Source organism: Aplidium turbinatum, chromosome 2, assembly GCF_918807975.1.
Source record: "Aplidium turbinatum chromosome 2, kaAplTurb1.1, whole genome shotgun sequence".
NCBI classification, from domain to species: Eukaryota; Metazoa; Chordata; class Ascidiacea; order Aplousobranchia; family Polyclinidae; genus Aplidium; species Aplidium turbinatum.
This window is the reverse complement of record NC_137473.1, coordinates 54588943-54616342: the sequence shown is the minus strand read 5'-3', so window position 1 is coordinate 54616342 and position 27400 is coordinate 54588943. Positions and strand designations below refer to the sequence as shown.

The following is a 27400-nucleotide window of genomic DNA, read 5'->3' as shown; positions in this document are numbered from 1 at the left end:
TAAATAATTTGAAGCAAGGTTTTGCAATAGACCTATATCCTACCCACGTTTTATAAAAAGCGATATAAGCTACTAGCAACGACCTACAGTACAACAGGACCACACAGACGCCAATCATACCATGTAAACGCAAACCCTTGTGTAGGTTGTCTCTTTCGGTTAGGGGGGTCAGATAAATTGTCAGACTCTGTTTCTGACGTCGAGATGTATGATTCTGAGCAAGGCAGCGTCGGATCTTGGCGTCAAATGCGTTCCATGTCATCAGAGCGATCAGCACATGCGGCTGTGTGCGTCAAGGATGATATATATGTGATGGGTAAGCATTACAGTGTCAAAATCGCATTAAAACAGAATAATAGAGAATAAGTTCAAAATAGTTACATAGCCAGGGTTGTAAGGTACAAGGTAGGGCTGGTAACAGTATAACATCGAAATGGTTACAAAGGTAGCTTACCTAACATATTATTCTGCTGTGCTATAGGCCTACATTTATGCTGTGTTTGTACATTGATAATAATGGTTTTTAAAACTATTTATCATGCACCCTATACACGTTGATAGAGCCTCATTATTGTACCCCAGTTGCTGGCGATACCATTTGATAATGTATATTGTGCATGATCAAAAGATCCAAAAATAGTCTATTCTTGTCAAGTACACAGCTACATAGCTTGCTTTGTGGATAAAATGAAGATGCACTTTGCAAATATCTTCTTGTTTGTTAAAGAAATGGCTTTTAGTTTGCAGCTCTATTCTTTTTCAGGAGGTTTAACAAACCAGAGCCCTCTCACACTAAGCAGTGTTGAGAAATATGACATCATACAAGGAAGGTGGACATGGATAGCACGCATGACTGAAGGGAGGGCGAGCTTTTCCGCCTGCTTATGGGACGAAAGCATCGTCATCGTTGGAGGGTAAAGGTTTAGGGAGTTACTGACAAAGAGCGGTCAATCTGCTTCCCCTCCGGGCAAACTAAATATATAAACTGAGGTCTTGAATTTTGACTATTATATTGTTCGTCACAATGAAGCACAATCAAACGAAATTCTCACAGGTTTTTGGGATAAAACAGGTCTGACAACTACTAAAATACCTAAAGTAGACCACATAAGCTACAGTTAAGTTTTGATTTTTTTTTGTTTATTGTCGAATGCAGACTTTATAGCTGATCTGTAGTTGGTTGGTTACAGCATAGATTAAGATTAAGTGAACGAGAAGGCAAGGAAGTCAATCTTCTTGTCCATCTTCAGGTATAGGCTACCAATACCATTAGGCTAGATGTCCTGGTTGGTTGGTTTTGGTTTTTAAATTTTTTTCCTCGGACTAACAAAGTCCTTACATGCACAAAACAGGGGCAGCAGTTTCTCTTCAAGCGGCGTCGAACCAGCAACGAGTTCTATTAGTCACACATAAAGCGTTTTTTGATCTAATCAAATGTTTTTCAGCTTAAATTTTTCTCTCAAGCGAGACGGTGACAGATGTTTAACTTTTGACGACATAAAGCAAAGATGGGTCTTCGACGATGATTGTGTTGAAGAAGAACTGATAACTTCTAAAGCCATGCGGAAAGTTGAAAAATACGACTTTTTCGAAGAAAGGTGGATTCATATGGAGGCGACAGAAATACGAAGCTATGGAGAAAACTTTGCTGTATCTGTGTGTTATCCTAACTGTAATAGTTAGAGGAAACCACTTATTCCACGATTTTGTGCGTTACCGACAATGCTCAACTTATATTATAATCAGTATCGAGTATTACTTTTGCAAAGTGATTTATGTAAACTAGGATGATCGTTCACATACACTGTTGCAAACTTTTATGAGGTGAGAAAAATGTTACACAAGCAATCTTCGATTTTGTCGAATTTACTCAATTTAATTTTATTGTTGCTGCTGGCGCAAACATGTGGAGAACGGCAATGTAAACACGCGAATTTAACACCAATAAAAAGAAAAGATTACAAACCCAAAGGTTTAAAGCATTCATCCGTAAAGCAGTGTTACCACCATCTAGAGAGAGAAGAAACAATTTTTTTTTTTATTTCTTTTTTCTGTTACTATTCAGCAAATGTTTGTCAAATGCAAGGTCCACAACTCCACATGTGAATTAAAAATCAGAGTTTTTCCTGTAAACGTTTTTTTACAGAGCCAGCTGAAATTTTGGTTTTAGTTTTTGTTTACATAATCAGTTTTACGTTGCCGCAACTGAAACAGTTTGATGCTACCTGTCTCTTTTCTGCAAAAGTTCAAGATGTAGGCTTGTAGGGATCAAGTCTGCCGAGTGACCGACCAACGAGAACGTCTGATGTGACAAAGCATCAGAACTCGCGATTTTTTACACTTCGATGACCTTTGTTGCGTTTCAAACGGCTCTGTATCGCAGTTGAGGCTATATGTTTTTACACTTCAAGTAGCCTAAGATCCGCAGTGCATTTCAAGTAGTAGGCTTATATGCAAATTCTTCTGCACATAAAAAACGATGCTTTCCACAGTAGCGTGCCACGACAGGCGCTGGTTGTCATTGCCTTAACATTGTTATTTTAACAAAAACAAAATTCTCGAAATCGAACAAAACAATCAGAAATATCTTGTTTTTTTTCATCGGATATCGAAAGCGGCCAAAATAGAAAATTTGTTTGCCTAACAAAAACTATTACACTTCCACAATAAGTTTCTGAGCGCGCTACCAAAACCGTTTCCTTCAGCGAGTTAGTTACAGTGGGGCTGCAATAATAAAATAATCCGGGGCGCGAAGCCCGTCGCTGATCTCGCCGAAGGCGAACGATTTCGCTGGGGGGTTTTCCCCCAGAAAATTTTGAAAAATTGCATTGAATTTGGTGCGTTCTGAGCATGTTTTTACCCCAAATTTAAAAAAAATGCATTCAAACTTTGTTGAAAAGTTGATGTATTCTTAAGCTGTATTTAAAAAAAAACTAACAGTATTCCTTTGGAAACAAACTTTACTAGTATTGAGCTTAGTCTTGACTAGCCTAGCCGTTGCACACAAGGTTCAAGTGATTTTGAGATGCTCTAGGCTGGACTAGCACTTCTTATAACCTGTTGAATACCCTAACTTTACAGCTAACACTTCTACATTCATGGCTCATCGCTACTCTGCGAAGTAAAAACTAACTTTAAAAAGTCTGTAAAGTTATTCGGTTAGGTGTGGCTGTTTTCCATGCAGCCCCAACAGATACAAAAATTGCTGTGAAATACCAAAAGAGGTGGATTATCAAGGATAATTTTTAGCAACTCAGAGCGCCTGAAATCCAGAATCTCGAGCTGCAAAGAAGTTTGCCCAAGATCGGTGTTGGAACGAAACTTTTAATATTTTAATTTTCGATCCGCGATTCTTAAGTGAAAAAGTAACCGGGTCGGACAAACACAGAGGAAAACATATTTTCCCTCTTCTCTTTTTTTCAGGTGGGGCTGCAGTCTTGCAGACCCATGGCACGAGCCGCCAATGCCTATATGTACACCTGTCTTTACGCAAAACAAGATTGTCGGAAACTGGTGACCCGCGGGCACTTTCGCATTATCAAATTTGGCCCGCTTGGGAAAAAGTTTGGACACCCCTGCACTTGGTGCTGATGAATGAAGGAAAACCCTGAAATGCGTTGCTCAATGCTCAAGCGCGCGCCCAGAGAGTCAAACCAGCACCGTTTGAGTCGGCGCTTAACCGCTGAGCTAACGTAGCGCACGTAGTAGAACGTAATATCTTCCAAAACGATTTCTTGATCTTGCACGATGGCAAGCTTCAAATCTAGTGATATGGCATTTTAGTTTTTGGCTCTGCTACCTTCTCGCATTGACAGCTGCAACAACGGAAATTAGGCTGGTTCATCTTTAAAAAGAGAAAACAAGTCATTTCCGGCTTGTCTCTGCGCATCAACAGCGGTGCACTTCCAGCTGCGTCCAAATATGAAAATATCAACAAATAGTCATATAGTAAACACTAGATGTTTTCGGTTAAACGTTTTCGAAAGTAGTTTAGTTTCCAAAAGGTTTGCTGAACTTAAGTCTATCATCTACATTTTGGGCTCTTTTAGTTTTTTATTAAGATTGACCAGACTTTCCAACGATTTTGCTTCTTCTTTTTGACATCTTCATCGTTTTTCGGTTGCTTTAGACTAGTCACTATAGCATATTTAATTTATCGTCTTTTTTGTTGATAGTCAGGACAGTAAGTTCAAAATTAAGTTGTTGGTTGTTTTATGACGTACAAAGTTTAATGATTAATGCCATCAGTATGTTTTTGTGAGCTTCTGCATTGACTACTGGCAAAAGTAGCTTGGGAATTAAGTAATTCTTATCAGTCTCTTTACAGTAGAAGCGAAAGTGCGTTGCACCAGAAGCGCAGCAGTTTTGCAAAACAACACAAAATACTCTGTTTTCTAATTAATTGTCCAGCAATGTTGCGGTATGAATACATGTTTGCAATCAGCAATGGCTACTGTTGGCCTATTTTGAATTAAAAATATTGTTTTAGAACTCAACGTATCACGGTTTCCATCTTTTTCCTTTGGTTTCCTTTTGCAGTCGTCAAAGAAATTTATTCTAAACGCCTAACTTTGATTTTAAATCAAAACTTGCAACTTAAACTTCTACGGAAGTAGGCTACAGATTTGATGAATTTGGTGAAATACAAAGTTTAGGTCTTAATAAAAAAACAAAACAACATAGGCCTTATTGGCGCCTAAAAAAGCTACCAAAACAAACTTAATTTGTTAAAGTTTTCTGGGGAGCAAGCTAGACTCCCTACATTTCTGTCTTGTTTTTCAGATCGTATCTTTGACATTTTCCATTGGTCTTACAAAATTTTATTTATTTAACGCTTTCTAAAATTTTTTTTTTAATATTCGCAACTTAGATCTCCACTTATATCGCTATGGCTCCCAGAAATAAGATTTTGGATCGCAGCAAAAAATATGAAAAACCACTGGATAACACAATCTGCAAATCCTCCTAACCCGTATAAGCTTATCAGAAATTACTTTATAGTTGTGAATATTTGCATGTGTTTGTTACAAAGTGTGTGTTTGTTACATGTGTTTGTTATGTGTTTGTTATGTGTTTGTTATGTGTTTGTTATGTGTTTGTTATGTGTTTGTTATGTGTTTGTTATGTGTTTGTTATGTGTTTGTTATGTGTTTGTTATGTGTTTGTTATGTGTTTGTTATGTGTTTGTTATGTGTTTGTTATGTGTTTGTTATGTGTTTGTTATGTGTTTGTTATGTGTTTGTTATGTGTTTGTTATGTGTTTGTTATGTGTTTGTTATGTGTTTGTTATGTGTTTGTTATGTGTTTGTTACATGTGTGTGCATGTGTTTGTTACAAAGTTTTATTTTTCAATATTCTCTACTGAGATCTCCACTTGGATCGCTATTGCTCCCAGAAATAAGATTTTGGATCGCAGCAAAAAATATTAAAAACCACTGGACAACACAATCTGCAACTTCCCTTAACCCGTATATTAAAAATTACTTTATAGTTGTAAGTATTTGAATGTGTTTGAAGGAGTTTATCTAATGTAGGCTACAGCCTAAAGCAGCCGAAGAACAGACAACATACAAGAGAATTATGCCTTAGAAAGAGTAGGTTAGTATTCTTGATTTAAAAATTGTAAAGCACAAACAGCACTAAAGTAACATAGTTAGTTGGGCATTACTGAGGCAAGTTTTACTGTAGAAAAAATTAAAAACTTTGCACTTTTTCTCAAGAAAAGTTTAAGGTGTTACTATTAGTCTGCGACTGGATGCCACAAAATATTTTTCTCTTCTGTATAAGGATGTATCAAGTGTCTAAAAAGTTGCTTCTTCTTCTTCTTCTGTCAAACTAGTTTTTATTATCTTACACATGTGTTGTATAATTTACATGTTAGCGCAATAAATTAATCAGGAAAAATATTGATAATTAAAGAATGTGGTTTTGTTTTCCAAAGCAAAGTAGAATCTTTAAGGGAAGTTAACTGTCACATAACTACAGCAGTGATGAGATTGAGGTTTCCGCTCATAACGTGTTTGCCTCTATTGCCTATACTTTGCCTCTATTTGCCATACCGTGTTTGCCTCTATTTTGCGTCTTCAAAGAGTTCAGAATGCTGCCGCTCGGCTATTACTTTAACACATAAACATGAGCATATCACTCCTATACTGAAATCCCTGCATTGGCTTCCAGTATTGTATCGTATTCGCTTCAAAATACGCCTATTAATTTATAAAGTTTTCCATGGTTTTGCTCCGAACTATCTGGACACTTTGCTTGTTCATTATAAACCTGCCAGAACTTTGCATTCTCAACATCAATTGCTCTTGTGCAACCCTTCATGTAAGACACAATATGGAAATCACTCATTCCCAGTTGTTGCTGCCAGTTGCTGGAATTGTTTGCCTGTTTATGTAAAAGAGCTGAAAATTTAAACGAATTCAAACATCGCTTAAAAACGTTTTATTTCACTGAATATTATGACTGAATGTATCGTATTAATTATCACCATTGTCATGTACAGCGCCCAGGAGCATAGTTTGACTGTGGATGTGACGCTATATAAATATTGTAATAAATCACTGACGCAGGCCCGGTCACCGAGATTGGCAGAGTGAAGTTTCCGATTGTTGAAGTGTTGTTGCCGGGGAACTATTCCATCCACTAGGTGCCGCTGAATGGAAAACAGTCCTTAACGTACGTTGCTCAAGCGCACACCCCGAGACTCGAACCAGCGCCGCTTGATCTTGAAGCTTCTTCATTCTAGAAGTCACGCACTAACCAATTGAGCTATCGGGGCGGACTATCATCTAAGAGTAATGTACTAAAAAGTCAAAATATAGTGTTGATACGTTGTTGATACGTTGTTGATACGCTTATCTTAGAGCTTCGGGATCTTTTTCAAGGCAAAATTTGTTTTTGATGAGAAATAAAATCAAATCACCTTGCTGGTTGGCTTAAAGCAAGTTGGGAAAGCGTAATGGACAGATTGCAAGCTACTTCACAAATCTTCTCTTTAATTTCTGCCGCCAACCGGCTTGGTAGCTAGTGCGTCCGCTTCTGAATCGGTAATCATGGGTTCGATAATCTGTCGGGTCATACCAAAGATTTTTTAGAAATGGTACTGAATCTAATTCCTGCTTGGCACTGAGCAAGGGAATGGATTCGGGTAATAATGCACTTAGTTGCGCCTCTATACGGCTGCATTGACACTGTCTGCTTTGTGAAGCGCTGAGCAGCAACGCATTCTGCGATGGACACAGCGCTATATGAAAACAAGCATTATTATTATTATCATTTCTCTGCCGCAGAAGGCTTTGTTGTTGCATTGGATTTAATTCCATAAACGAACTAAAATTGACAGTTGTTAAAGTTAGAGTCATGTACGGTTGTATCAACTGCAGGCTACTGTTTTAAAACAAGTTGCTTAAAGGCTTTGTTTTTATCGCATTGTCGCGGGTTGTTTTCAGAGAAAATTAACATTCTTACTTGTATTTTGTTTCTGTAATATTTTTCTGTTGGGTGGTCTCCCTAATGCACAAGATAGTAATGTTGCCAAAATTATTATTATTAAGAGTACTAAAAGTTGGAACTATGCTGTTTATACCTCATCCGTTTTCTTGCAAAAGTTTTCTCGGGCGTAAATAGACGTTTTTTTTTTTACGTAAAATATAACGTTTTTTTTACACATCGTTTAAAGTTATCAAATGACAATATGCGCATGACAGCCACTGGATTTTTTGTTAGCTGGGAGAATGTTGAGGAAAAACGAGTAAACAGACATAACTCAGCACTAACTTTTAAACTTTATGGTTAAAAAGAGTTACCTCTCTAGCCAAAGACGAGTAAATTTACGAACAATCGCAGCTAAGAAACAAGTCTAAAATCAAAGGTCTTCAGATAGGCCAGCATCCTTGAAACAGATTGTTTAGAAACTTAGACCGCTTGGGATATGCGATTGTACGGCTGGTGAAAGTATGGGGAAGGGAATTACAACAAGTTACTGAAATTCACCATTGCTGTTTCACTAAAAATTGCATATCTTGTTTCGTCATGCGATCATTGCTTTGTGCTTATTACTTCTCACACTGCCTTCATGCACGGAACCGTACAGTTCCCAAGCAATGTATATGATAATAGAGATGATTTTGCTGGCAGAATGTGTTTTAGAACAGTGAATTTTAATAAAAGTAGTTGATAGTTTGTTTGATGAGAATCAAACATTGGAAGTTGATTTGCAAATAAGTCTTTAATTTTTTCGAGAAAAAAACACAGCAATTCTGTGATGCGTGGATGTTGTTTTTCATTCGTCGTCCATGTCTTAAGTTTGCTCCAATCCTCCTATGGCTTCAACATTAATGCTGATGGCATCACAGAACACCTGTTTGTTCAAGCTACTCCAGAAACAACACCTACTACGTTTAGAAACAGAAAAGACGAGACCTTTTTTGGATATAAAATTTTCTTGGAGCTAATCAACAATGGAATAGAGAATACCATACAGTAAGTTAATGTAGGGTAAGTAGGTGTCGCTCTACAGCAGAGGTTCTCAATCTGGGGTACGGGGTACTTTATGAGGGGCATAACTTACGCGTGTGCCTGACTAATACCACTCTTTTATTGAGAAACTTAATTACATCAAACAGGCACAGCCTTCGCACTAAAGTTTAGGATATACGGCTGAAATAAATATATTGAGCACTTTACTAATAATAAATATTTGAGCACTTACCAACTTATACTTATGCTTACTTATTTTGCAATAAAAAGCACAATGAATGCTACTTTGTAGTTTTGTTATTGACCAGACTGAGAATCGAACATGCATTCATCATAGTTCGCCATAACCTCGTGCGTACAGTAGCTGCACAGTTGTTGTAATGTGCAAGGAATGAGGATCAGCTTCTCGTTCTTTCAGTTAATATTGATCAAACGCAAGCACTTCCTGTATAGTTGAATGCTTTGCCTAACCAACAGAATTTTTTTTTTTACATTCAATGTCAACCTTTATAAACGTTAAATCAGCGTAAAAAAACGGATATACTACCTGAGTGATTGATAATAAGATCTTAAATGTCAATTAACATTAAAACTTTAAGCAATTCTTGTATTAAGTGATAAACATAATGAAAAATACCTGCTTTGAAAAGCATTAAGGAAACCAAGTGAAAGCAATGTTTAGGAACTTTCTCTTTGCAGTGATTCTATGACTATAGTCTAATTGATCCACAAATGTTGCTGCTATAGTCGTACTGTAGGTTTTGAAAACAATTTTAGCTTCTTTTAATTACCATTATAGATTGGCGGTAAGTGCTCCCTATGAGCTAGTTCAAGTGTACACCGAAAGCAGCCAAGAACAAGGAGGAATAATAAAAGAGCCCAATCCTAAATCCAGAGCTGCTGTTTCAGCCACTAAAGCAACAGGATCTATGTATTATTGCCGTAAGTAAATTAGTAGTGAGTGAACATCTCCAGATAAAATGATTGATGCATATAGCGCAAAAACCTAGACAGCAAAAACCGTCATTTTTCATGATTTCACCATATAGAAGTATGTAGACGTTGAATCAATGTAAAGATGACAGATTTTTCTGTCTGGGAAAACACTTTAATTACATCTAAACCAAAATTAGGGTCACAGTGTTAGACCGAAATATTAGCTCTCGATTTTGACTCTGTACTTGTGGTCTGTAAGATAAAATCTTTGGATCTACAGTACACCATTAGTGGACAGTAGCCTACTACTAGCACACCATTACGCCGACTTTATTTTACGACAGTTAATTTACAAGCTTTTTTTATGGCGAATATCAAAAATAATAGTTACAATTGAGTTAACATAACCAGGGGCGTAAGTAGAGAAGGGGGGGCTTTGGGCTATGCTCCCGTTTTAAGAAATGTTTCAGTAATTTAACGATGTAGAGTAGGGAATTTCATACGTTTTGGATAGCAGCGTCAAAGCAAATAACAATGTTGCTCTACACTAAGCAAATACTGAATCCATGGCTCAATGTCACCACCCTGCGTACACCACTGAACATAACAGATAAATTATCGTTTTCTATTGATTTTTTTATTTCTTTGGACAGAAATCACTCAAATTCAGTTTCTGAACCGCAGTGCCGAGAAAGTTCATGAATGTTCACAACGAGCATACATAGACAGAGACTTGAGTGGATACGAAATTGGTGATAATGCTAGCTTGGGAATTTCCCTCTCAACTTCACCTCTGCCAGAAGATGGCACCACAGTAACACAAAAGAATACATTAGTGGTAAAGTATTGCAGTGAAATTCAGCAACTCTATTTTGGTACGGTTGGTTGGTTTGGTATCTTTATCGTCAGACTGACAAAGCCTTGATAGATTATTCCTGGTAGTTTCGCATACTAGTACAGGCTTTTGACGCAGGCCTGGTCACTGAGATTGACCGAGTGAAGTTTTCCGATTGTTAAAGTCTTTTTGCCAGGTATCATTGATATTAGTGAATAAAGAAATAACAGTTAACCTCTCAAGTAGGCCTACATGTAGCTCCACACAAAGTGAAATTTACATGACTTTTGACTCTTTTTTTATTTGTTTAAAAATAATGTCCAAAAAGACATTTGAACTCTTTTATGTTTGTTTAAAAATAATGTCCAAAAAGACATTATTTAAAAGATAACTACGGACAGCGGCCAGTGTTTCGATCTTCCGATCTCTTCAGCGTAGTAAAATGAAAGTGAAAAGTTGTCTTGGGAAGATGGTTTCAGAGAGTGATGTAATAAGCCAATGAGCATTGATTTAATTTTTAATTTTTGATTTCAGACTTCAACGAAACGTAATTTTATTGCCAATTAGAAGATGTGACTTTTTGAGAAAAGTTGTGCTAAGCAATGACTGGAATTTGTTAAAAACAAAAAAATTGAGAAAAAGACAGAAATTTATCACTAGGCTCGGACATAACAATCATCTGAGATGGATCTAAAATGCAAATAAAAAAATAGTCAAAAATCATGTAAATTTCACTTTGTGTGGAGCTACATGTACTTGAAAGGTTAACTGTTATTTCTTTATTCACTGGTAGATTTAGATATGCTTATCAGTTTGTATCCTCTGTGGATCCTTCTCTTGTATCATGGGCCAATCCTATAGATGTTTGCTGGTAAACCCCTTCATTTTTTGAATATCATTGATATTGCCTGCAAGCATAGCCGTACGAGACCAAACAATTTTGGGGGGCAGAACTTAAATTTTCCCAAATCTGCACGCTTTCGTAGAAATTGCCCAAATATAATGTATATGGTGCATGATAACAGTGAAAAACTAACATAACAAGATCACCAGCTAGCTAAAATTTCTTACCAAAGTAATCAAGATAGAACAACTGAATTCATCTTTGAAGATACGCATGCAGCTTGCCAACATTTTTTTGCAACCAGAAATAGCAGGTCAAGTTAATGCAAACAACTGGATCTGTTTACACAGAACAGAAGTCAAGATATTAATGAAAATAAGTGGAGCTGCCATGTTTCACACAAGATCTTGCAAAGCAAATATTTTGCCAGCTTGCATGGCAGGTTTTTAGTTTGGAAAGCTTTAAAATAAATGAATATATTATGATTGGTTTGAAATTATATATTTCAGCAGTAGCATTTTAAATGTTGGTGAAATTAACATGACACAGTTGCATAAACAAACTAAATATTTTTTTTTAATTTGGGGTGCAACCGCATCATTTTAATTTGGGTAGTTTTATAAAAGTAACCAAACAAAGCTAAGCAACACCACAACATTAACATTACATTTAACAGGTATAAAAAAATTTTGTTAAATGTTGTGGCGTTGCTTATAGCTATACGTCCTTGCATGGTTGAAAAAGTACTGTTACCTCTCCACCAGAATTGTTTTATAAAAGCATTCACCAGATTTATATAAATTCATACTTTGTAGTTGCCCAAATCAAGATGATGCATTTATGGATATTATGAAAAAAATTAAAGACTTTGTAAATTTTGATGCCGAGGCAACTGCATCATGTCAATTTGGGCAGTTTTATCAATAGACTATGATCAGATAATTTCATATTTTTTTGTTACCCAAATCTAAACGATACAGTTATGTAAATGGGAAAAATTAATGAGTTTGTTCATTTTGTGGAAACTGCCTCACGCTAATTTGGGCAGTTGCATAAACAGACTAATCAGTTTCATTAGATAGGCTACTTTCATGTTTTCAGCTGCCCAAATCAACACGATGCATTTGTGAAAATTAATAAAATTAGCTGTATAGCAAATTTTGCGTTTTGATTTGGGCAGTTTCACAAAAGTATTAGAGACATATTTTGGTGGCTGCCCAAATTGCCATGATGCAGTTGGTTAAATGCATTTCGTACTACAGTTTGATCACCATACAATACATCAATACAGGTGTGCCAAATGAAAATTTTGCGGCACATTTCTTGTGCAAATAAGAGGCTGTACTTATAGTTTGATAAGTAAAATATATTAATTTATAGTTTTTCTTAATTCATGCAATTTGTAGCGTTTCATATAGCAATTTTTGCCCTAATAATTGCAAGATTTTGCCCGAATTCGCGATGTTTTGAAACAACAGAGGGGCCAGCTGCCCCCTGGCTCGTACGGCTATGCCTGCAAGTACAATATTAAACACTAATGCTTAGTAAGTTATTGTTTTTCCCAGATGTACAGTATACTAATAGTAATGACAATGTATAGATATAGCAGGAAGCCATCTACCAACTCGCGCTGTTGTATTTGATACTTTTCTGACTATATTCGATATTTCTTTATTCAATGTGGTTCCTTGATTGTGACGTAAAAATACTCAATGACAATAATCAATTACAATAAAATGTACCACTAATAATAACCATCATAACAATGATAATAGCATCAGTACACTAATAGTAATAATAATAATACCACAGGTTTGTGCTCCCTTACACCTGCACGATTGCAACACCAATTACAAAGCAGAAGGAGCCTGTTACATTTCTGAAGTTGCACCAGGGCGTGGTGATTCCCAGAAAACCGTTAGGTGGCACAAAAGAATACCTTGTAGAGACAGTGAGTGGTTATTTGGTTTTGGTTGGTTTGAATCTTTATCGTCGGGCAGACAAACTCTCTGATAGGTTACTTTTGGCAGTTTTGCATTCTAGTAGAAGCAACACTGACGCAGGGCCGGAAGATTGACTGTAAAAATTTCGCTTCTTATTGTATGCAAACTATTTGCTGTCACAATCACTGTGCAAGGCCTCGCGACGGGCTGCTTTGTATCTTGACCGAACGTGCTGTTTTTATTGTGGAATTCTTGAGCGATGTGTTATTATCGGTTACTGTCCTGTAGTGACCTCTGATTGCGAAATCTTTATTATGTGACGTATTTCCAGAACATTTTGTGGACGTGCAAGTCGGGAATATTCTTTGCTTGACTTGCCAGGTGTTGGGTTTTGTGACATCATAAAGATGTTTGCCAGTAGTAAAATTTGACAGAACAATGAGTTCTTATGATGTAACGTTATTGTACCTTCTCGAAGTTTCTAGACCATCAAACCTACTATAAATAGTAGCGTAATTTGCGTAAACTATATTTATGATTCATTATTATTGTAGTAGTAGTAGTTGGTAAAAAACGCAAAAATTATTGTTGATCAAGAGTTGAAGTTATTGATTACGAGTAAACCAAAATTGATGCTAATATAAATTCTATTTGAATAAGAATCGCTTGAGAAGCTGTGAGTGGGTTACGTTAAACTCGATTGATAGTTGTAACCGTTGGAATCTATTGCTGTTCATTGTTACTATTACTTTGATTAGTTGCTGGAAGTGCTGAACCATTCGTTAAAGTCCTTCAAGAATTTTCATTATCATTTCACTAGTAGAACTATTTGACCATTTAATTGACTGCTTTTCGGTGATATCCCATTAAACTACGTCATTAATCCTTTACAAGTCTCTTTCCTGGTAAGAGATAAAAAGAAACCGTGACATTTGAGAACAAACACCTACCTAATGAATGACCGTCTGCTCGTAGTTGGTATAAATATAATTATTGACAGTTCAAATCTTAGCAATATTCTTTGGAGGGAGGCATGTCTCATTTGACCCCCCACACTGGGACATGAGGGGATACGAAAGTGTCACATGGAGGTAGTTGAGTTTCTTGGTTTTTGCGCATTATCACAAGAAGAGAGATGTGGTTGTTCAAGCAATAAAATGTTTAGTTATGAAATGCAATATTACGTTTGCTTTTGCTGTCACACAACCAGATCAATCATCACTTGTCTCTGCCCGACATCAATTAAATTTCCATTTCGTGTTTGAAATCCATTAATTTAACGATTCATTTGCTAAATATAACTTGATAGCGCAGACGTGAATCCTTTGCCTTGATTGACCAGTGGTCTAATGGCCTTAGATGTCTTGCTGCTTTTAAGTGTAAAGGGTATATGCCCCTACTATTGCAAACTAAATCAAATAGTCACTTTGCTGGTGAGTTGAATGACATACTGACTACTGAGCAGTGACGATCGGTAAGGGAAAGCAAGGAAAGCAGTGCTTACCTGAGCGAAAACTATGCAAAATATAATGACTGAATTCTAGGTTTAACTTCTTAATATTTTTATCACGTCAATTTTAGATTGAAAATTACTGTATTCGTGACTAGAATTACTCGTATCGCTTGTGAGTAGTCTAAGTCCTCACCAAACCGCATGTCTTGCCTATAAATGCCAATTAACGCAAACGCTCCTGTTAGAAACAACCACTGAGTCTCCAGGGAAGCAACTTTCACAGTTGCTTTCCCCAGGTTCTAAAACATCAAAAAACGCCTTCGTTTTATCCATTCCTCACTCGTTTTGCAAAACGTCACCAGCTGCTTTGCCAATCAGATGTGTTATGGTTAGAGTTGCTTTCCCAGTGACGTTAATGCGTACATTCGCTAGACTAACTCGTCATACGCACAGAATGGTCTCTCGTCACGGTACACAGCACAGCATCATAAAGACGAAAAGATTGTTGCTGTTTTTTGATGTCTCCTTGCCATGTACTTTAGCCTACTAGCTTTCATAGTTATGCCTTTGCTCTTTTTACAGCGTTGATATAACGTTACTTCGCCAATGAACGTTCAGGTGCGGATGCAATATTTAGTTCGTTAAGCTTCTATACGCAGGAGGCAAACTTATCCAGCTTTTTGTACAAATTGCTTACGGTAGTAATGTTTAGGCCTAAGTGTTAGTTTTTGTAGTGTAGGCCTAACTGAATATCTGAGAATGAACATTCATGACGAATTAAATATTTAGACAATTATTATTCCATGTCTAACACTGGATTTTGGTCCTGCAACGTTAAAATTAAGATTGTTCATGACTTCTAAACATTAAATGGATGTATGATCACGACATAGGCGAAGCACAATTTGACAGATTTTTATTTTTGATTTGTTTTGGAAATGCTCTCAGAGCGCACCAAATTGGAAGTGTTTTTCAAAAATTTCTGGGGGAGGACCCCTGGACCCCCATTGGAAGTGTTGCCTTCGGCAACACGCCTTCGGGCTTCGCCCGACGGTTACGCCCTTCGTGCCTACTACCTTGCTGCAGCATATTTCCAAGTTGCTTTCCCAACGGTTTAAGCCACCGAACGTCACTGCTACTGAGTTATGTATGTTATGAGTTATATTCCATATCTCAAATTGCAACATATATATATGCAAACTTCAGTAGTTGCTAACGTTATGACTGATCTATTCCTACTCTGAAAATTAGGCTAATTTTGACCACCTGCCACTCTCTCAAGGGTGGTAAACGATGTAAACCCTTGACACTTGCAATAGTGAGGAAACTGACTTCAACACCATTCATCAACCGCACATGACTAGGGAACTGTGTTCCTAAAGCTGGTTCAATTCGCTATTACCACAGCGCACTCGCAGCATCACGCTAAAGCAGATCGTTAGTATCTACATTGTGAAGTAAGCAACGATCATGCTGCTAAAAGCAAAACTCAATCTATTCTATTGCATAGTGAAGAAGGTTTATACATAAAAGACAGGGATAAAAGAGTAGTTCACATTTTGTACACTAATCACAAACGATTTTAAACATGCAAATTTGGTTTGACTCCCGGTTAAGGTGTATTCTTAAACGCATAAGAGCTGCTGTTTTACTATGTTTTATTTTTCGTAGATTTTTTTTATAAAGATTTAATTTTCAAAGATTTCGGTAAGATGGACTGAATGCATGTTTCTTGTGGTGGTGTCATTGGAAACGTTTTCACCAGTAATTCCATTGCGCGCTGCTGCCTTACACGGACTTGTAGCCTACTGTATATATCGCTTTCCATGATTTAAATTCTCATCACGTATACAGTAGGCTATATGGTATCTCACATGTCATCTGTTCGTGGTACAGTACAATACATGTTATTGTATAAATGCATGAAATTTAGTGTCAAAAGAATTTAATCATCTTGACCGACTTTGGGTGACTTTATGAATCCTTGAAGCCATTCATCTTTCTTCGTTGAATCTTTGCTTAGTTTGCAACATAGTTTCTAATTCAATATGACACATTATTCTCCGTTGTCACGTCACAAACGCAATATTATTATCATAAATAACTATTGTATGTACTATCAACAACTTTTTGTTATGAATAAACAAAAATAAGCAAGGTATCATAACGTAAAACTAAAGGAATTATTGTTTTAGGTTTGCAAAACGAAATTATAAAGTAACACGAAAGCATAGTAGTCTATAAACGTTCGCTTTTTCTATACATTTTACGTTTTTATCAACAATTAGCGCTATATGTCAAAATTAATTAATGTTTTTTGACAGAACAGTGTAAATTTCAGTATAACCAACTTTTCAGGTTGTTTTGAGAGAAATATCGATTTGATGTTTGTTCTGGATGGCTCCTATTCCGTCGGCAACGAAAGGTTGAAAACCGTCAAAGAATGGGTCAAGGAAGTCAGCAACGGTTTTGATATCAAGGAGCAAGTCCAAATCGGAGTGGTAGGCCTACCATGCAATTTTTGCTATCCAGTGGCGCAGCTAGGTTTTCATCGGGTTTTTAGACAATGGCACTTTTTGTTTCAACTCAAAAGTTTTGCTTGAATCATAAAAAATCTATTTTTTATACTGTCGAAAATCAAATCTTGCTAATTTTGTCACGCTTTTGCAGGTTCAATATTCGTACTTCTACCCAAACAAGGAAGATCAAAAATACATGAAAACCGAAATAACTCTTGGACAATTCAAAGACAAGAAACTATTTGACAAAGCCGTAGACAAAATAAAGGTTTGAAAAACCTCATAATTTTAGTGTCGGTTGCATAACCGAGTGGTGAGACCACTGTTACCACACTCGAAAGGGCACCGGTTCGACACCGCTCAAGAGCATGCGACTGTACGTTTAGCAGGACACTTAAAGGCAAGTCTCAAAAAGGGATGAAAATTGGCTTTCTGGCCTTTCCATCCACTTCATTTAAATCTTCCACCTCGGGCGGAAGCCTGGGTTGGACAAGTTTATGCATGTGCTACTTGTGTCTTTGCACGGCTTAGTGCGAACTGTCTATCATACAAATCACTGAGATTGAAACCTACCTGCAATGGATGCAGCGTGATGGAAAGTGTACATAGGCTACTGCAATACCAGCAAGGCTCGATGGCGATTAAAAGCTGTAGGCTGCATTAATTAAGGAACGTTTGTAATGTGTTCGATTGTAATGTCACTCTTACGAATAATTGCTGTGCACTAAAGTTGGAAATGCGTTGTGTTTGACAGTATCATGGGTATAGTACTTATACTGCTCACGCTATCAACAAGACAGTGAAGGAAGATTTTATGGGAAAGGCCAACAGATACCCGAATGCAAGACGAGTGATGATTTTACTCACCGATGGAAAAGCGGATGATTTGAAGTAAGCTTGCGTACAAGTAAAAATAAAAATGTCAAATAAATCAGCTACTTCTGAAAAAATGCCTTCTGCAGTTATTAATGCCTGCTGGTTAGAAATCTTTTTTCTTGATTGATTGAATCTTTATCTTCGGACTAGGAAAGCTTCCTTGAGAGCATAATCCTGGCAGTTTCGCATACTTGTAGAATTTTTGAATTACTGACGTAGGCCCAGTCACCGACTTTATACAGTAGAGTAAAGTTTCCGATTGTTGAAGTGTTGTTTGCCGGGAATTATTCCCTTCATTAGATGTCGCTGAATGGAGAGCAGTCTTTAACGTACATTGCTCAAGCACACACCCCGAGAGTCGAACCAGCGCCACTTAATCTTGGTGGTTCTTGAAGGTCACGCGCTAGCCAACTGAGCTATTAGGGCTATCGAGGCTAAATTTAAGGAATGATGTAAAGTACAGTATGTTGTCGCTATGCGTGGATGTAGGCTACTTTATAATGAAAAGTTGCTAATTTTTGTTTTCACTGGTTAACTTATGTAAATCAGCTTGCAACCTTTTCGGATTGTTTCTTGTATCACGGTCTATCCAACAGATGTCACCAGGCACAACCAACCTTTTTCTTACATTTAGTAAGATTATGTAGTTGATCTATGCTTTTTAAGTTAAATAAACTCTTCAAGTCATTAATGCTGTCAACACCAAGTAAACTTGTGAAGTTGCATTGATGTTATTGATGTTGCATCTCAACACAGGAAGAGACCTTATAACCTGAGTTGGTATCTTACTCACACCTTCAACTCGAAAGAAAATATTTTGTTTCAAGCAGTGGTATGATCTACAATGCAATACAGTAAATCTCCATTTGATCTTACAATCATTTTTCAAGATTGGATCAATCTTCAACTGAGTTCTACTGCATCATTGATAACTGTTTTTTTTTTGTTAGTGAACTTGCTGGAGCTACACGTTTTGCTCTATCTTCTGGCGTGGAATCGTATGCTGTTGGTGTAAGCAAGTACATACCTAAACAGCTGGAGTTGATAGCTGGTTCTAAAGACAGAGTGATCACAGTGGAAGACTTTGATGACCTCAGCAATGTTGTTTCACAACTTCAAAGAGGAATTCAAATTATAGAAGGTTGTGATAATGAAAGTAATAATTTTGTATAGAGCTGAATTCACCGCGGATGGCTATTGTTCTTGGAGCTTTATGAAAAAGATCATCCTGTTTTATTGTTTGAAGTTCTGCTGGAATTCATTTCTTGTAATGGTAGGCTTTAACAATGGCCCAGTACGACCTATTCTACATCATTGCAACTTACTCCAGTGCAATGGTGGAAGGATCTTTACCTTGTGTTAAAATTTAACACAAGGTAAAGACTATTTACTAGGTTACCTCGTGATGTTAAAGATGATAACTAGCTTTTTTTTTTTCCGACGTTTCGTCAGTCAGCACGACTGACTTTATCAAGGTGGCTAAAACAGGTTAATACAACCTGTTCAGCAACGATGGCACAACATAAAAACATACTGATAAAATGAGTAAAGTAAAGCAGCAAGAATCAGAATTAAAACACGCAACAAGATACCTAGAGGTTAAACTAAATGCAGTGAATGCCTAAAACCAGTAGGCTACTTCCCGCAGCGTAAATTTATCTATCTATTGGGCCACTGTCAAGAAACGTTGAAAAGACATCAGACAAGACAGAAAGCAATGGGATTAGCAATAATTGCTTTCTGTCTTGTCTGATGTCTTTTCAACGTTTCTTGACAGTGGCCCAATAGATAGATAAATTTACGCTGCGGGAAGTAGCCTACTGGTTTTAGGCATTCACTGCATTTAGTTTAACCTCTAGGTATCTTGTTGCGTGTTTTAATTCTGATTCTTGCTGCTTTACTTTACTCATTTTATCAGTATGTTTTTGTGTTGTGCCATCGTTGCTGAACAGGTTGTATTAACCTGTTTTAGCCACCTTGATAAAGTCAGTCGTGCTGACTGACGAAACGTCGGAAAAAAAAAAGCTAGTTATCATCTTTAACATCACGAGGTAACCTAGTAAATAGTCACCAGAAGAACGCAAATTAATTTTATTACCAAATGCCTGGTGAACAGTCTCTCTCTGTTTTTACAAGGTAAAGAATTAAATAATAAAAAAGTTAGATAATAATCAACAACAACTCAATTACGGTATATTGAGGTGTAACACCAGAGGCGTAGCAACCGCCCTCCGAACCCTCCGATTGGAGGGGGCCCCGCAAGGAATGAGGACCCCCCGCCGAAGTTTTTGGAAGACTATCGAAATACAGGACACTAACCACGTGGTCACAAATGAACACGAAATAGCAGAGCTTATTGGTATTGAGCAAGTGTTTTCAAAAAACACGGTGCGACGTAGGAAAAAAATGTTTGGTTACGAATGTGCTGATGATTCGAGTCGTCTTTCTGCTGAAGAAAATTTCAAGTCGCAATTTTTTCTTGTTCTCACTGATCAGGCCATGTCTTCTGTTTCTTCGCGCTTTGACCAACTCGTGAAGCGGTATAAGTTGTTTGAATTTCTGTACAACGCTAGCAGCCTGAAGAAGTTTCTCAAAGAAAATGGTTGGGTTGGTTAGTTTTGAATCTTTATCCTCGGACTGACAAAGCCTTAATTGGTTATTCCTGGTAGTTTCGCATACTTGTAGAGGCTCTTGATGCAGGGCCGGTTACCGAGATTGGCAGAGTGATGTTTTCCAATTATTGAAGTGTTGTTGCCAGGATATTATTACATTCACTAGGTGCCGCTGAATGGAAAGCAGTCCTGAAATGCGTTGCTCAAGCGCACACCCCGAGAGTCGAACTTGCGGCGCGTGGTCTTGAGTGGGCGCGTAACCACTGAGCTAATGGGGCGGACAATGGAACTGGACAATCACTGCAAAAATTTAAAAGAAAAATGGGAGACATTGATGCCAACGAACTAATAACGGAATTGAATCGTTTTATTTATGTCATCGAGAAAGAGAGAGGACTTGTCACGGCAAGCATTTTTTAACGTACAAGAACAACCTCAGGAGATATATCCGAATCTTTGCATTTGCATCAAAATTCTTCTGATCGACCACACCAGTTACTGTCGCCAGTGCTGAAAGGACCTTCAGCAGAATGAAACTGATCAAGAATATCCTGCGCTCAACCATTACAAATGACAGGCTTTCTGCTCTTGCAATTACAATCGAAAATAAGATTGCCAGATCTCTGGACTATGACCCATTGAATTTGCGCAGAACAAGGCTCGAAAGAAGCGCTTTGCGTAATTATGAAATATATGTCCACACTGTCACTGTAGACCTATGTACACACAGTGGTGGGCGCAGCTAATGTAAAGTTAGCTTTCAACAAAGAAATCAGCGGATTTCCAATAAATTTACTTTCTCTAACGAGTCCGCTAAAATTTCTAAATATTAGCGAAAATGCTAATCCGCTAACCAAAGCGTTAGCTTCGCTAATTAGCGGAATTGTGCCCTCTACTGTGTATACATAATATGAACCCTGCATGTTGTGTAAAATAAATACAGTACCACATTCCAGTATCTGCGTTAGAAGGGGCCCCGAACTTATATTCGGAGGGGGGCCACGTTCTTTGTTGCTACGGCTCTGTGTAACGCAAAGTTAATAGCATCTCGATTCAATTCGAAAGTGATTGCCAGAACTTTCAAATTTATATTAGTTGTTATCACAGATACTACAATAATTGTTTCGGAATATTTAAATTAAGCCGGTTAATTGAAATAGCCTACCAATAACACTTTGCATCTGCAGCTGCTGTATTATTTTGATCACAAAAGATTGTGAATCTAGCTGAATATAGACTACTTGGTTAAGTCAAGTTGACTCCTATCTAGTAAGTCAAAAAGTTATACGTTTAGAATTGGATGTAGATTACAAACAACAGACCATCGACCGATTGTGCAAATCTACCGATTAAGCCGCTCAATCCACTGACTAATTTTTTCTTTGTACACTTATTAGAACCGTCGATCACTGATTCATCGATAAACTTTGTACAAATTAATTTTCGATAACTTAATCAGAATTAAGTCGATTAACTATTGTAACTAATTGATTAAATCTGCCACTTAACAGGTTTGCTTTGGGTTCAAGGTTAAGCACAATTTGTATTTGCGTCGACAATCTGCTATTATCAATGCATAGCCGTAAAAGATTGGGGGGCAGAGGGGTGGTCGTTCTCCTGCTGAAAAAAAAAAAAACGTCGGATTTGGGCGAAAATTTCTAGTTATTTGGGCAAATCAATCTTTGCATGTTTCGACATCTTACAAGTTTAGGAACTTTACATAATTGTTATAATTTATGAGATACATTAATATTTTCTCATAAATATAAAATGTACTATCGATTTTGGAAACTATTGCATATGGTATTGCAATTTGGGCAGAATGATAACTTTCGATTCCACAACTGCAAAAAAAAATGTAAACGAACATAGTTGGTAAACAGAGGTAAGCTTACTACTGATATTCACTAACATTGTAGGCTGCATTTCTTCACGGGTAAGATTTGAAAGCCTACTGGGTACTGGTGATTTGATGAGTTTTTTTGCTTGTTTTCTCAATATCCTACTAATGTAGTTATTTTTAAAATCTACTTGGGAAAAAATGTCTCAGTAGTTGAACAAATCAATTCTTACCATGAACTTTCAACATTCTACCAGTTTATTAATTTTGTATATTTGTTTATAGTGTTGTATTTTGTATGAAATACAATATAAAATGTAGCATCAACAATTTTAGAAAATTTAGTATTGCAATTTGGGAAAAATGTTATGGGTCAATTCACTATCTGCAGAAACTAAATGTAAAATAATGCAATTGGTGAGCTGAAGTAAGCTCACTATTGATATTCGTTAGAATATATACACTATACAGTGACACACTAGCCTACACTTTTTCATCGATAGAATTTTGAAACCCAGCTGAGTACTGGTAACTTTATGAGGATATTTGATTTTTTCTTTATATCTTACTGATTTAGTTGTTTGTAAAAATGTTTGGGCAAAAATATCCACTTTTATTGGACAAATCAGTCTTAACAAGAGGAATGTTATGCTCACAAAACTTAACTTAAATACTACAAAGATAATAGCTCATCATTTTTAGATATGGCCAAACAAGTTAAACATTTGTCATAAATTTTAAAAATCAACAGTTGTGAGGCCGCATATAGCCTACACCACTTTTGTGAGCATTTGATCTCAGCAACTAACCATTGGTCTGCACAAATTAAAAAGTATATTAAATGAAAACAATTGGTGAATTTTCTAGCATTTGATTTCATGTTTTTGTGGGCTACAGTTTAACGGTTTACTATAAAGATTTTTTTTGTATAAACATCTGTTTTGGTTTGCCTGTCCTAGGGTTGGTGTGCTCAGCTATTTATCATGTATATTTTAACATCTAACACAGTATTATAGCAACAATAATCAAATATAAAGGCAAGGATTAATTATTAAGTTTGAAGTTATTACCGATGGGTTATTTTTCTTTAGTGCTTGCGATTATGTACTGTAGCTGCTTCATTTTGCAGTTAGAAAAACCTCTGCGATGATGTTCTGAAAGAACATTGACTATGATATCAATATTTGTGATATATAAAAGTAGTTTTGTTCAAAGGTGCAAGGCGCACAGCATCATAAGCTGTCAAATTCATTTTAGGCTCTAGGGTTTGAAGTAGCATGAATTAAGTAATGTTTACTGGTTTGATAAGTAAATAGGCTGTCGTTTTAGTTTTTTTCAATGCAAATTTTCAAATTAATTTATTGGAGTATCGTTGAGCTACTTTTGATCTGGCCTGTTATTGCAATTGGGCTGGTGATTTTCAATTAATCTGGCGACATGGATATTCAGTCACTGTTGTCTAAATGTTGCTGAAAATCTCAGTTCAAATTGTTGTTGAATCCAGGTAGGCTTAATATTATTATATATTTTTTATAAATGTTATATAATGATAAATATATAAATAAATATATAAATAATAATAAATGTATATGATAATAATAAATAATAATAATTATACATATCAATATATATATATATAATATAAATCAAATATAGTTATTACTATCTGAAGCCTTTACAAATTGTTTCACCTAACGGATCATCAGAAGGTCTGCAAAAACATGCAAAAAAAGTAATGAATCGATAATTCCTGAAAAGATATTAAATATTACAACTGTAATTTAATCTGCAAAAAAAACCTTTAAACCTGTACTTCCTGAGATATTAAATATTATAACCGTAATCCAATCTGCAGAAAAAAAACCTCAGAATTACTAAGGGCTACCTTCATCCATTACTACAAAGTTTCAATTAATTTGTCCATCTGGAAACCAAGCAACTTGATGGCAACCTCTATGACATCACAAAAAAGCAAAATGCAGTTTGATGATCAATGCAACCTGTAGTAATCTGAACAAAATAAATGGAAATTGTTTGTTTAAAAACCTGTAAAAATTAAATGAGATTTATAACCTGTAAGAATCAAATGAAATTTAATTTTTTCAAAATTATAACCTGTGAAAATCACAAAGAATTGTGATGATGTAACCTGTAGTAACCTGAACAAATGAAATGAAATCTGTTTCTAAACCTGTGAAAATTAAATGAGATTTATAACCTGTAAAAATCTAATGAAATTTTTTTTAAAAATAACCTGTGAAAATCAAAAGGAATTTATTTTATTTTGAAGTACTTGAGTTTAAATTTGTTTCTATGACGACATTTACCCACCAGTTCGGAACGCTTGTTCAAAAGGTGGCCACTATCAGCCTTCAGAATGGCCAGCTTTTCAGCCAAACATAGGCCACAATTATTACGACCTAATAATTTAATAATAATTGTCATAATAATTCATAATAATTCATATTTAATAATTAATAATAATTCATAATAATTCATAATAATTCATAATAATTCATAAAAATTCTTAATAATAATTCATAATAATTCATAATATTCATAATTAATTAATTATTATTAATATTAATAATTAATTATTAATTAATTATTAACTAATTATTATAATTAATTCATAATATTCATAATAATTCATAATAATTCATAATTTATAATAATTCATAATTAATAATTAATTGATAATTTATAATAATTCATAATTCATAATAATGTCATAATAGGTCGTAATAATTTTGGCCTATGTTTGGCTGAAAAGCTGGCCATTCTGAAGGCTGATAGTGGCCACCTTTTGAACAAGCGTTCCGAACTGGTGGGTAAATGTCGTCATAGAAACAAATTTAAACTCAAGTACTTCAAAATAAAATAAATTCCTTTTGATTTTCACAGGTTATTTTTAAAAAAAAATTTCATTTGATTTTTACAGGTTATAAATCTCATTTAATTTTCACAGGTTTAGAAACAGATTTCATTTCATTTGTTCAGGTTACTACAGGATACATCATCACAATTCTTTGTGATTTTCACAGGTTATAATTTTGAAAAAATTAAATTTCATTTGATTCTTACAGGTTATAAATCTCATTTAATTTTTACAGGTTTTTAAACAAACAATTTCCATTTATTTTGTTCAGATTACTACAGGTTGCATTGATCATCAAACTGCATTTTGCTTTTTTGTGATGTCATAGAGGTTGCCATCAAGTTGCTTGGTTTCCAGATGGACAAATTAATTGAAACTTTGTAGTAATGGATGAAGGTAGCCCTTAGTAATTCTGAGGTTTTTTTTCTGCAGATTGGATTACGGTTATAATATTTAATATCTTTTCAGGAAGTACAGGTTTAAAGGTTTTTTTTGCAGATTAAATTACAGTTGTAATATTTAATATCTTTTCAGGAATTATCGATTCATTACTTTTTTTGCATGTTTTTACAGACCTTCTGATGATCCGTTAGGTGAAACAATTTGTAAAGGCTTCAGATAGTAATAACTATATTTGATTTAATTTGCTCTGCTTTGCTTTTTTGCTTAGCATTGAGCACTTTTTTGTAGTATTGATAGTTTTCATTGTTATATATAATATATATAATAATAATAAATAAAACAATGAAAACTATTTATACTACAAAAAGTGCTCAATGCCAAGCAAAAAGGCAAAGCAGAGCGAATTGAATCAAATATAGTTATTACTATCTGAAGCCTTTACAAATTGTTTCAGCAAACGGATCATCAGAAGGTCTTATTCAAATAGATTCTATTTGAATAAGACCCTTCTGATGATCCGTTATAGGTACGTCTTTTTTTGCCTGTGTTTTCGTACGTCTTTTTTTGCTTGTGTTTTCGTACAAGGCCAAGTTGATGCCTGTGGATTTATTAGACTAAACTACCTCAGCAATTGTGAGTAATATTGCGTTTCTGAAAACATTTTTGCAAAGACAAACTTCGGGCAAAGTTTGAAAATTTTGGACAAATTTTGTTCCTCCCCCCCAAAAGGGTTACTCTCCTCCGCCTATACATCAATGCGTCTGAAAATTAAACGAAGATTTCCTTCAATTATAGTAAAAAACATTGCATTAAAAGAAAAAAGTTGTAAATATAATTTCAATAAACTCTAATTCTTCATAGGTGGTGGGCAACCGAACGCAAGCAATAAACTGACGCAATGCCAGGCCGGAATTTCCGCCAAATTTGATAAGGTTGGCTATTGATGACTATGTATATTCCTGACATTTTGAATGATAGTTTAAAACTGAAATGCCTTGTAGAAGCTGCCGTGATTTACTTTAGGTTAAGATCTTTGTTTTGTTCAATTGTATGTTGCAGAAAATCACCAACCTACCTGAGGAAGATTTGATGAAGAACAAAAGCTCATAGGAGATACTTTGTTCTCTGGTTTATCTTGTTCTCTGTGACTACCCCTGATTTTCTTTTGCCCTTTTCATTTCGTTTTTTACCTTTTCTTATACCTTTTTATATCCTTTTCTATTTTCTACACCTTTTTCATTTCTTAAACCCTTAAACTCTTTAATTTTCAAACCGTTTCACTTTTTTACTCCAATATTCCCCAACATCTTTTTATTTTCCAAAAGTGTATTTTGTTTTTGCGCAATTTCAAAAAATAAAACAGAAATTGTTCGAGTGTGGCGTTTCTAGGGACTCGCATTCCGACTAGTCTAGGGCATTTATGTTGGCTCCCATTGGCCATTTTTGTGTTATATATTTGTCTTTGTGATTTGTGCATGCAATGTGTTCATCTCAGCACTTTATATCTTATTATGTTTGACGTTAACTTACGTAAGATTTTGGTAAAAGCAACATCTTTGACAAACGTCGCATATGCAGAGTTTAAAATTTTCGATTTGTGTCTCCAGACGGGGGCGTTGTACCTGGGGGCGGTTGGGGCTTACGACTGGAGCGGCACCATTGTCAAGTACGACTCTGCCGGAGATCAGGTACCAGATATTCCCGACTTCACTCAAGTACAGAAGGTGTTGAAGGACTGGACCAAGGAGTCTTATCTCGGTAAGGCTTTGGTGTTAAAA

At 35.8% G+C, this 27400-nt stretch overlaps 2 protein-coding genes across 2 annotated transcripts in view; both read left to right on the top strand.

The window, feature by feature from the left end:
* Positions 1 to 237: 237 nt before the first annotated feature.
* LOC145785991 (kelch-like protein 26) lies at positions 238 to 1841 on the top strand. The gene is made up of 3 exons (XM_082597686.1): positions 238 to 316; positions 764 to 914; positions 1446 to 1841. Exons 1-3 carry the CDS (start codon positions 247 to 249, stop codon positions 1681 to 1683), a joined length of 459 nt encoding a protein of 152 aa, XP_082453812.1. The 5' UTR covers positions 238 to 246; the 3' UTR covers positions 1684 to 1841.
* A 6428-nt stretch (positions 1842 to 8269) lies between these two features.
* LOC145764435 (integrin alpha-11-like) overlaps positions 8270 to 27400 on the top strand; it is a 40022-nt gene continuing 20891 nt past the window's right edge. Inside the window, exons 1-10 of the mRNA XM_082576050.1 lie at positions 8270 to 8487; positions 9284 to 9426; positions 10074 to 10258; positions 12912 to 13050; positions 16854 to 16996; positions 17166 to 17282; positions 17769 to 17905; positions 18841 to 19031; positions 26484 to 26554; positions 27230 to 27380. Of these exons, the coding sequence (XP_082432176.1) occupies positions 8270 to 8487; positions 9284 to 9426; positions 10074 to 10258; positions 12912 to 13050; positions 16854 to 16996; positions 17166 to 17282; positions 17769 to 17905; positions 18841 to 19031; positions 26484 to 26554; positions 27230 to 27380 (1495 nt within the window). The remainder of the gene's footprint in view (positions 8488 to 9283; positions 9427 to 10073; positions 10259 to 12911; positions 13051 to 16853; positions 16997 to 17165; positions 17283 to 17768; positions 17906 to 18840; positions 19032 to 26483; positions 26555 to 27229; positions 27381 to 27400) is intronic.

What these genes read in the sequence shown, in the direction of transcription:
- LOC145785991 (XM_082597686.1), top strand. Translation starts at nt 247, where the DNA reads ATGCGTTCCATGTCATCAGAGCGATCAGCACATGCGGCTGTGTGCGTC. An exon ending in GGATGATATATATGTGATGG is followed by an intron (nt 317 to 763) that starts GTAAGCATTACA and finishes ATTCTTTTTCAG; the next exon opens with GAGGTTTAACAAACCAGAGC. An exon ending in AGCATCGTCATCGTTGGAGG is followed by an intron (nt 915 to 1,445) that starts GTAAAGGTTTAG and finishes AATGTTTTTCAG; the next exon opens with CTTAAATTTTTCTCTCAAGC.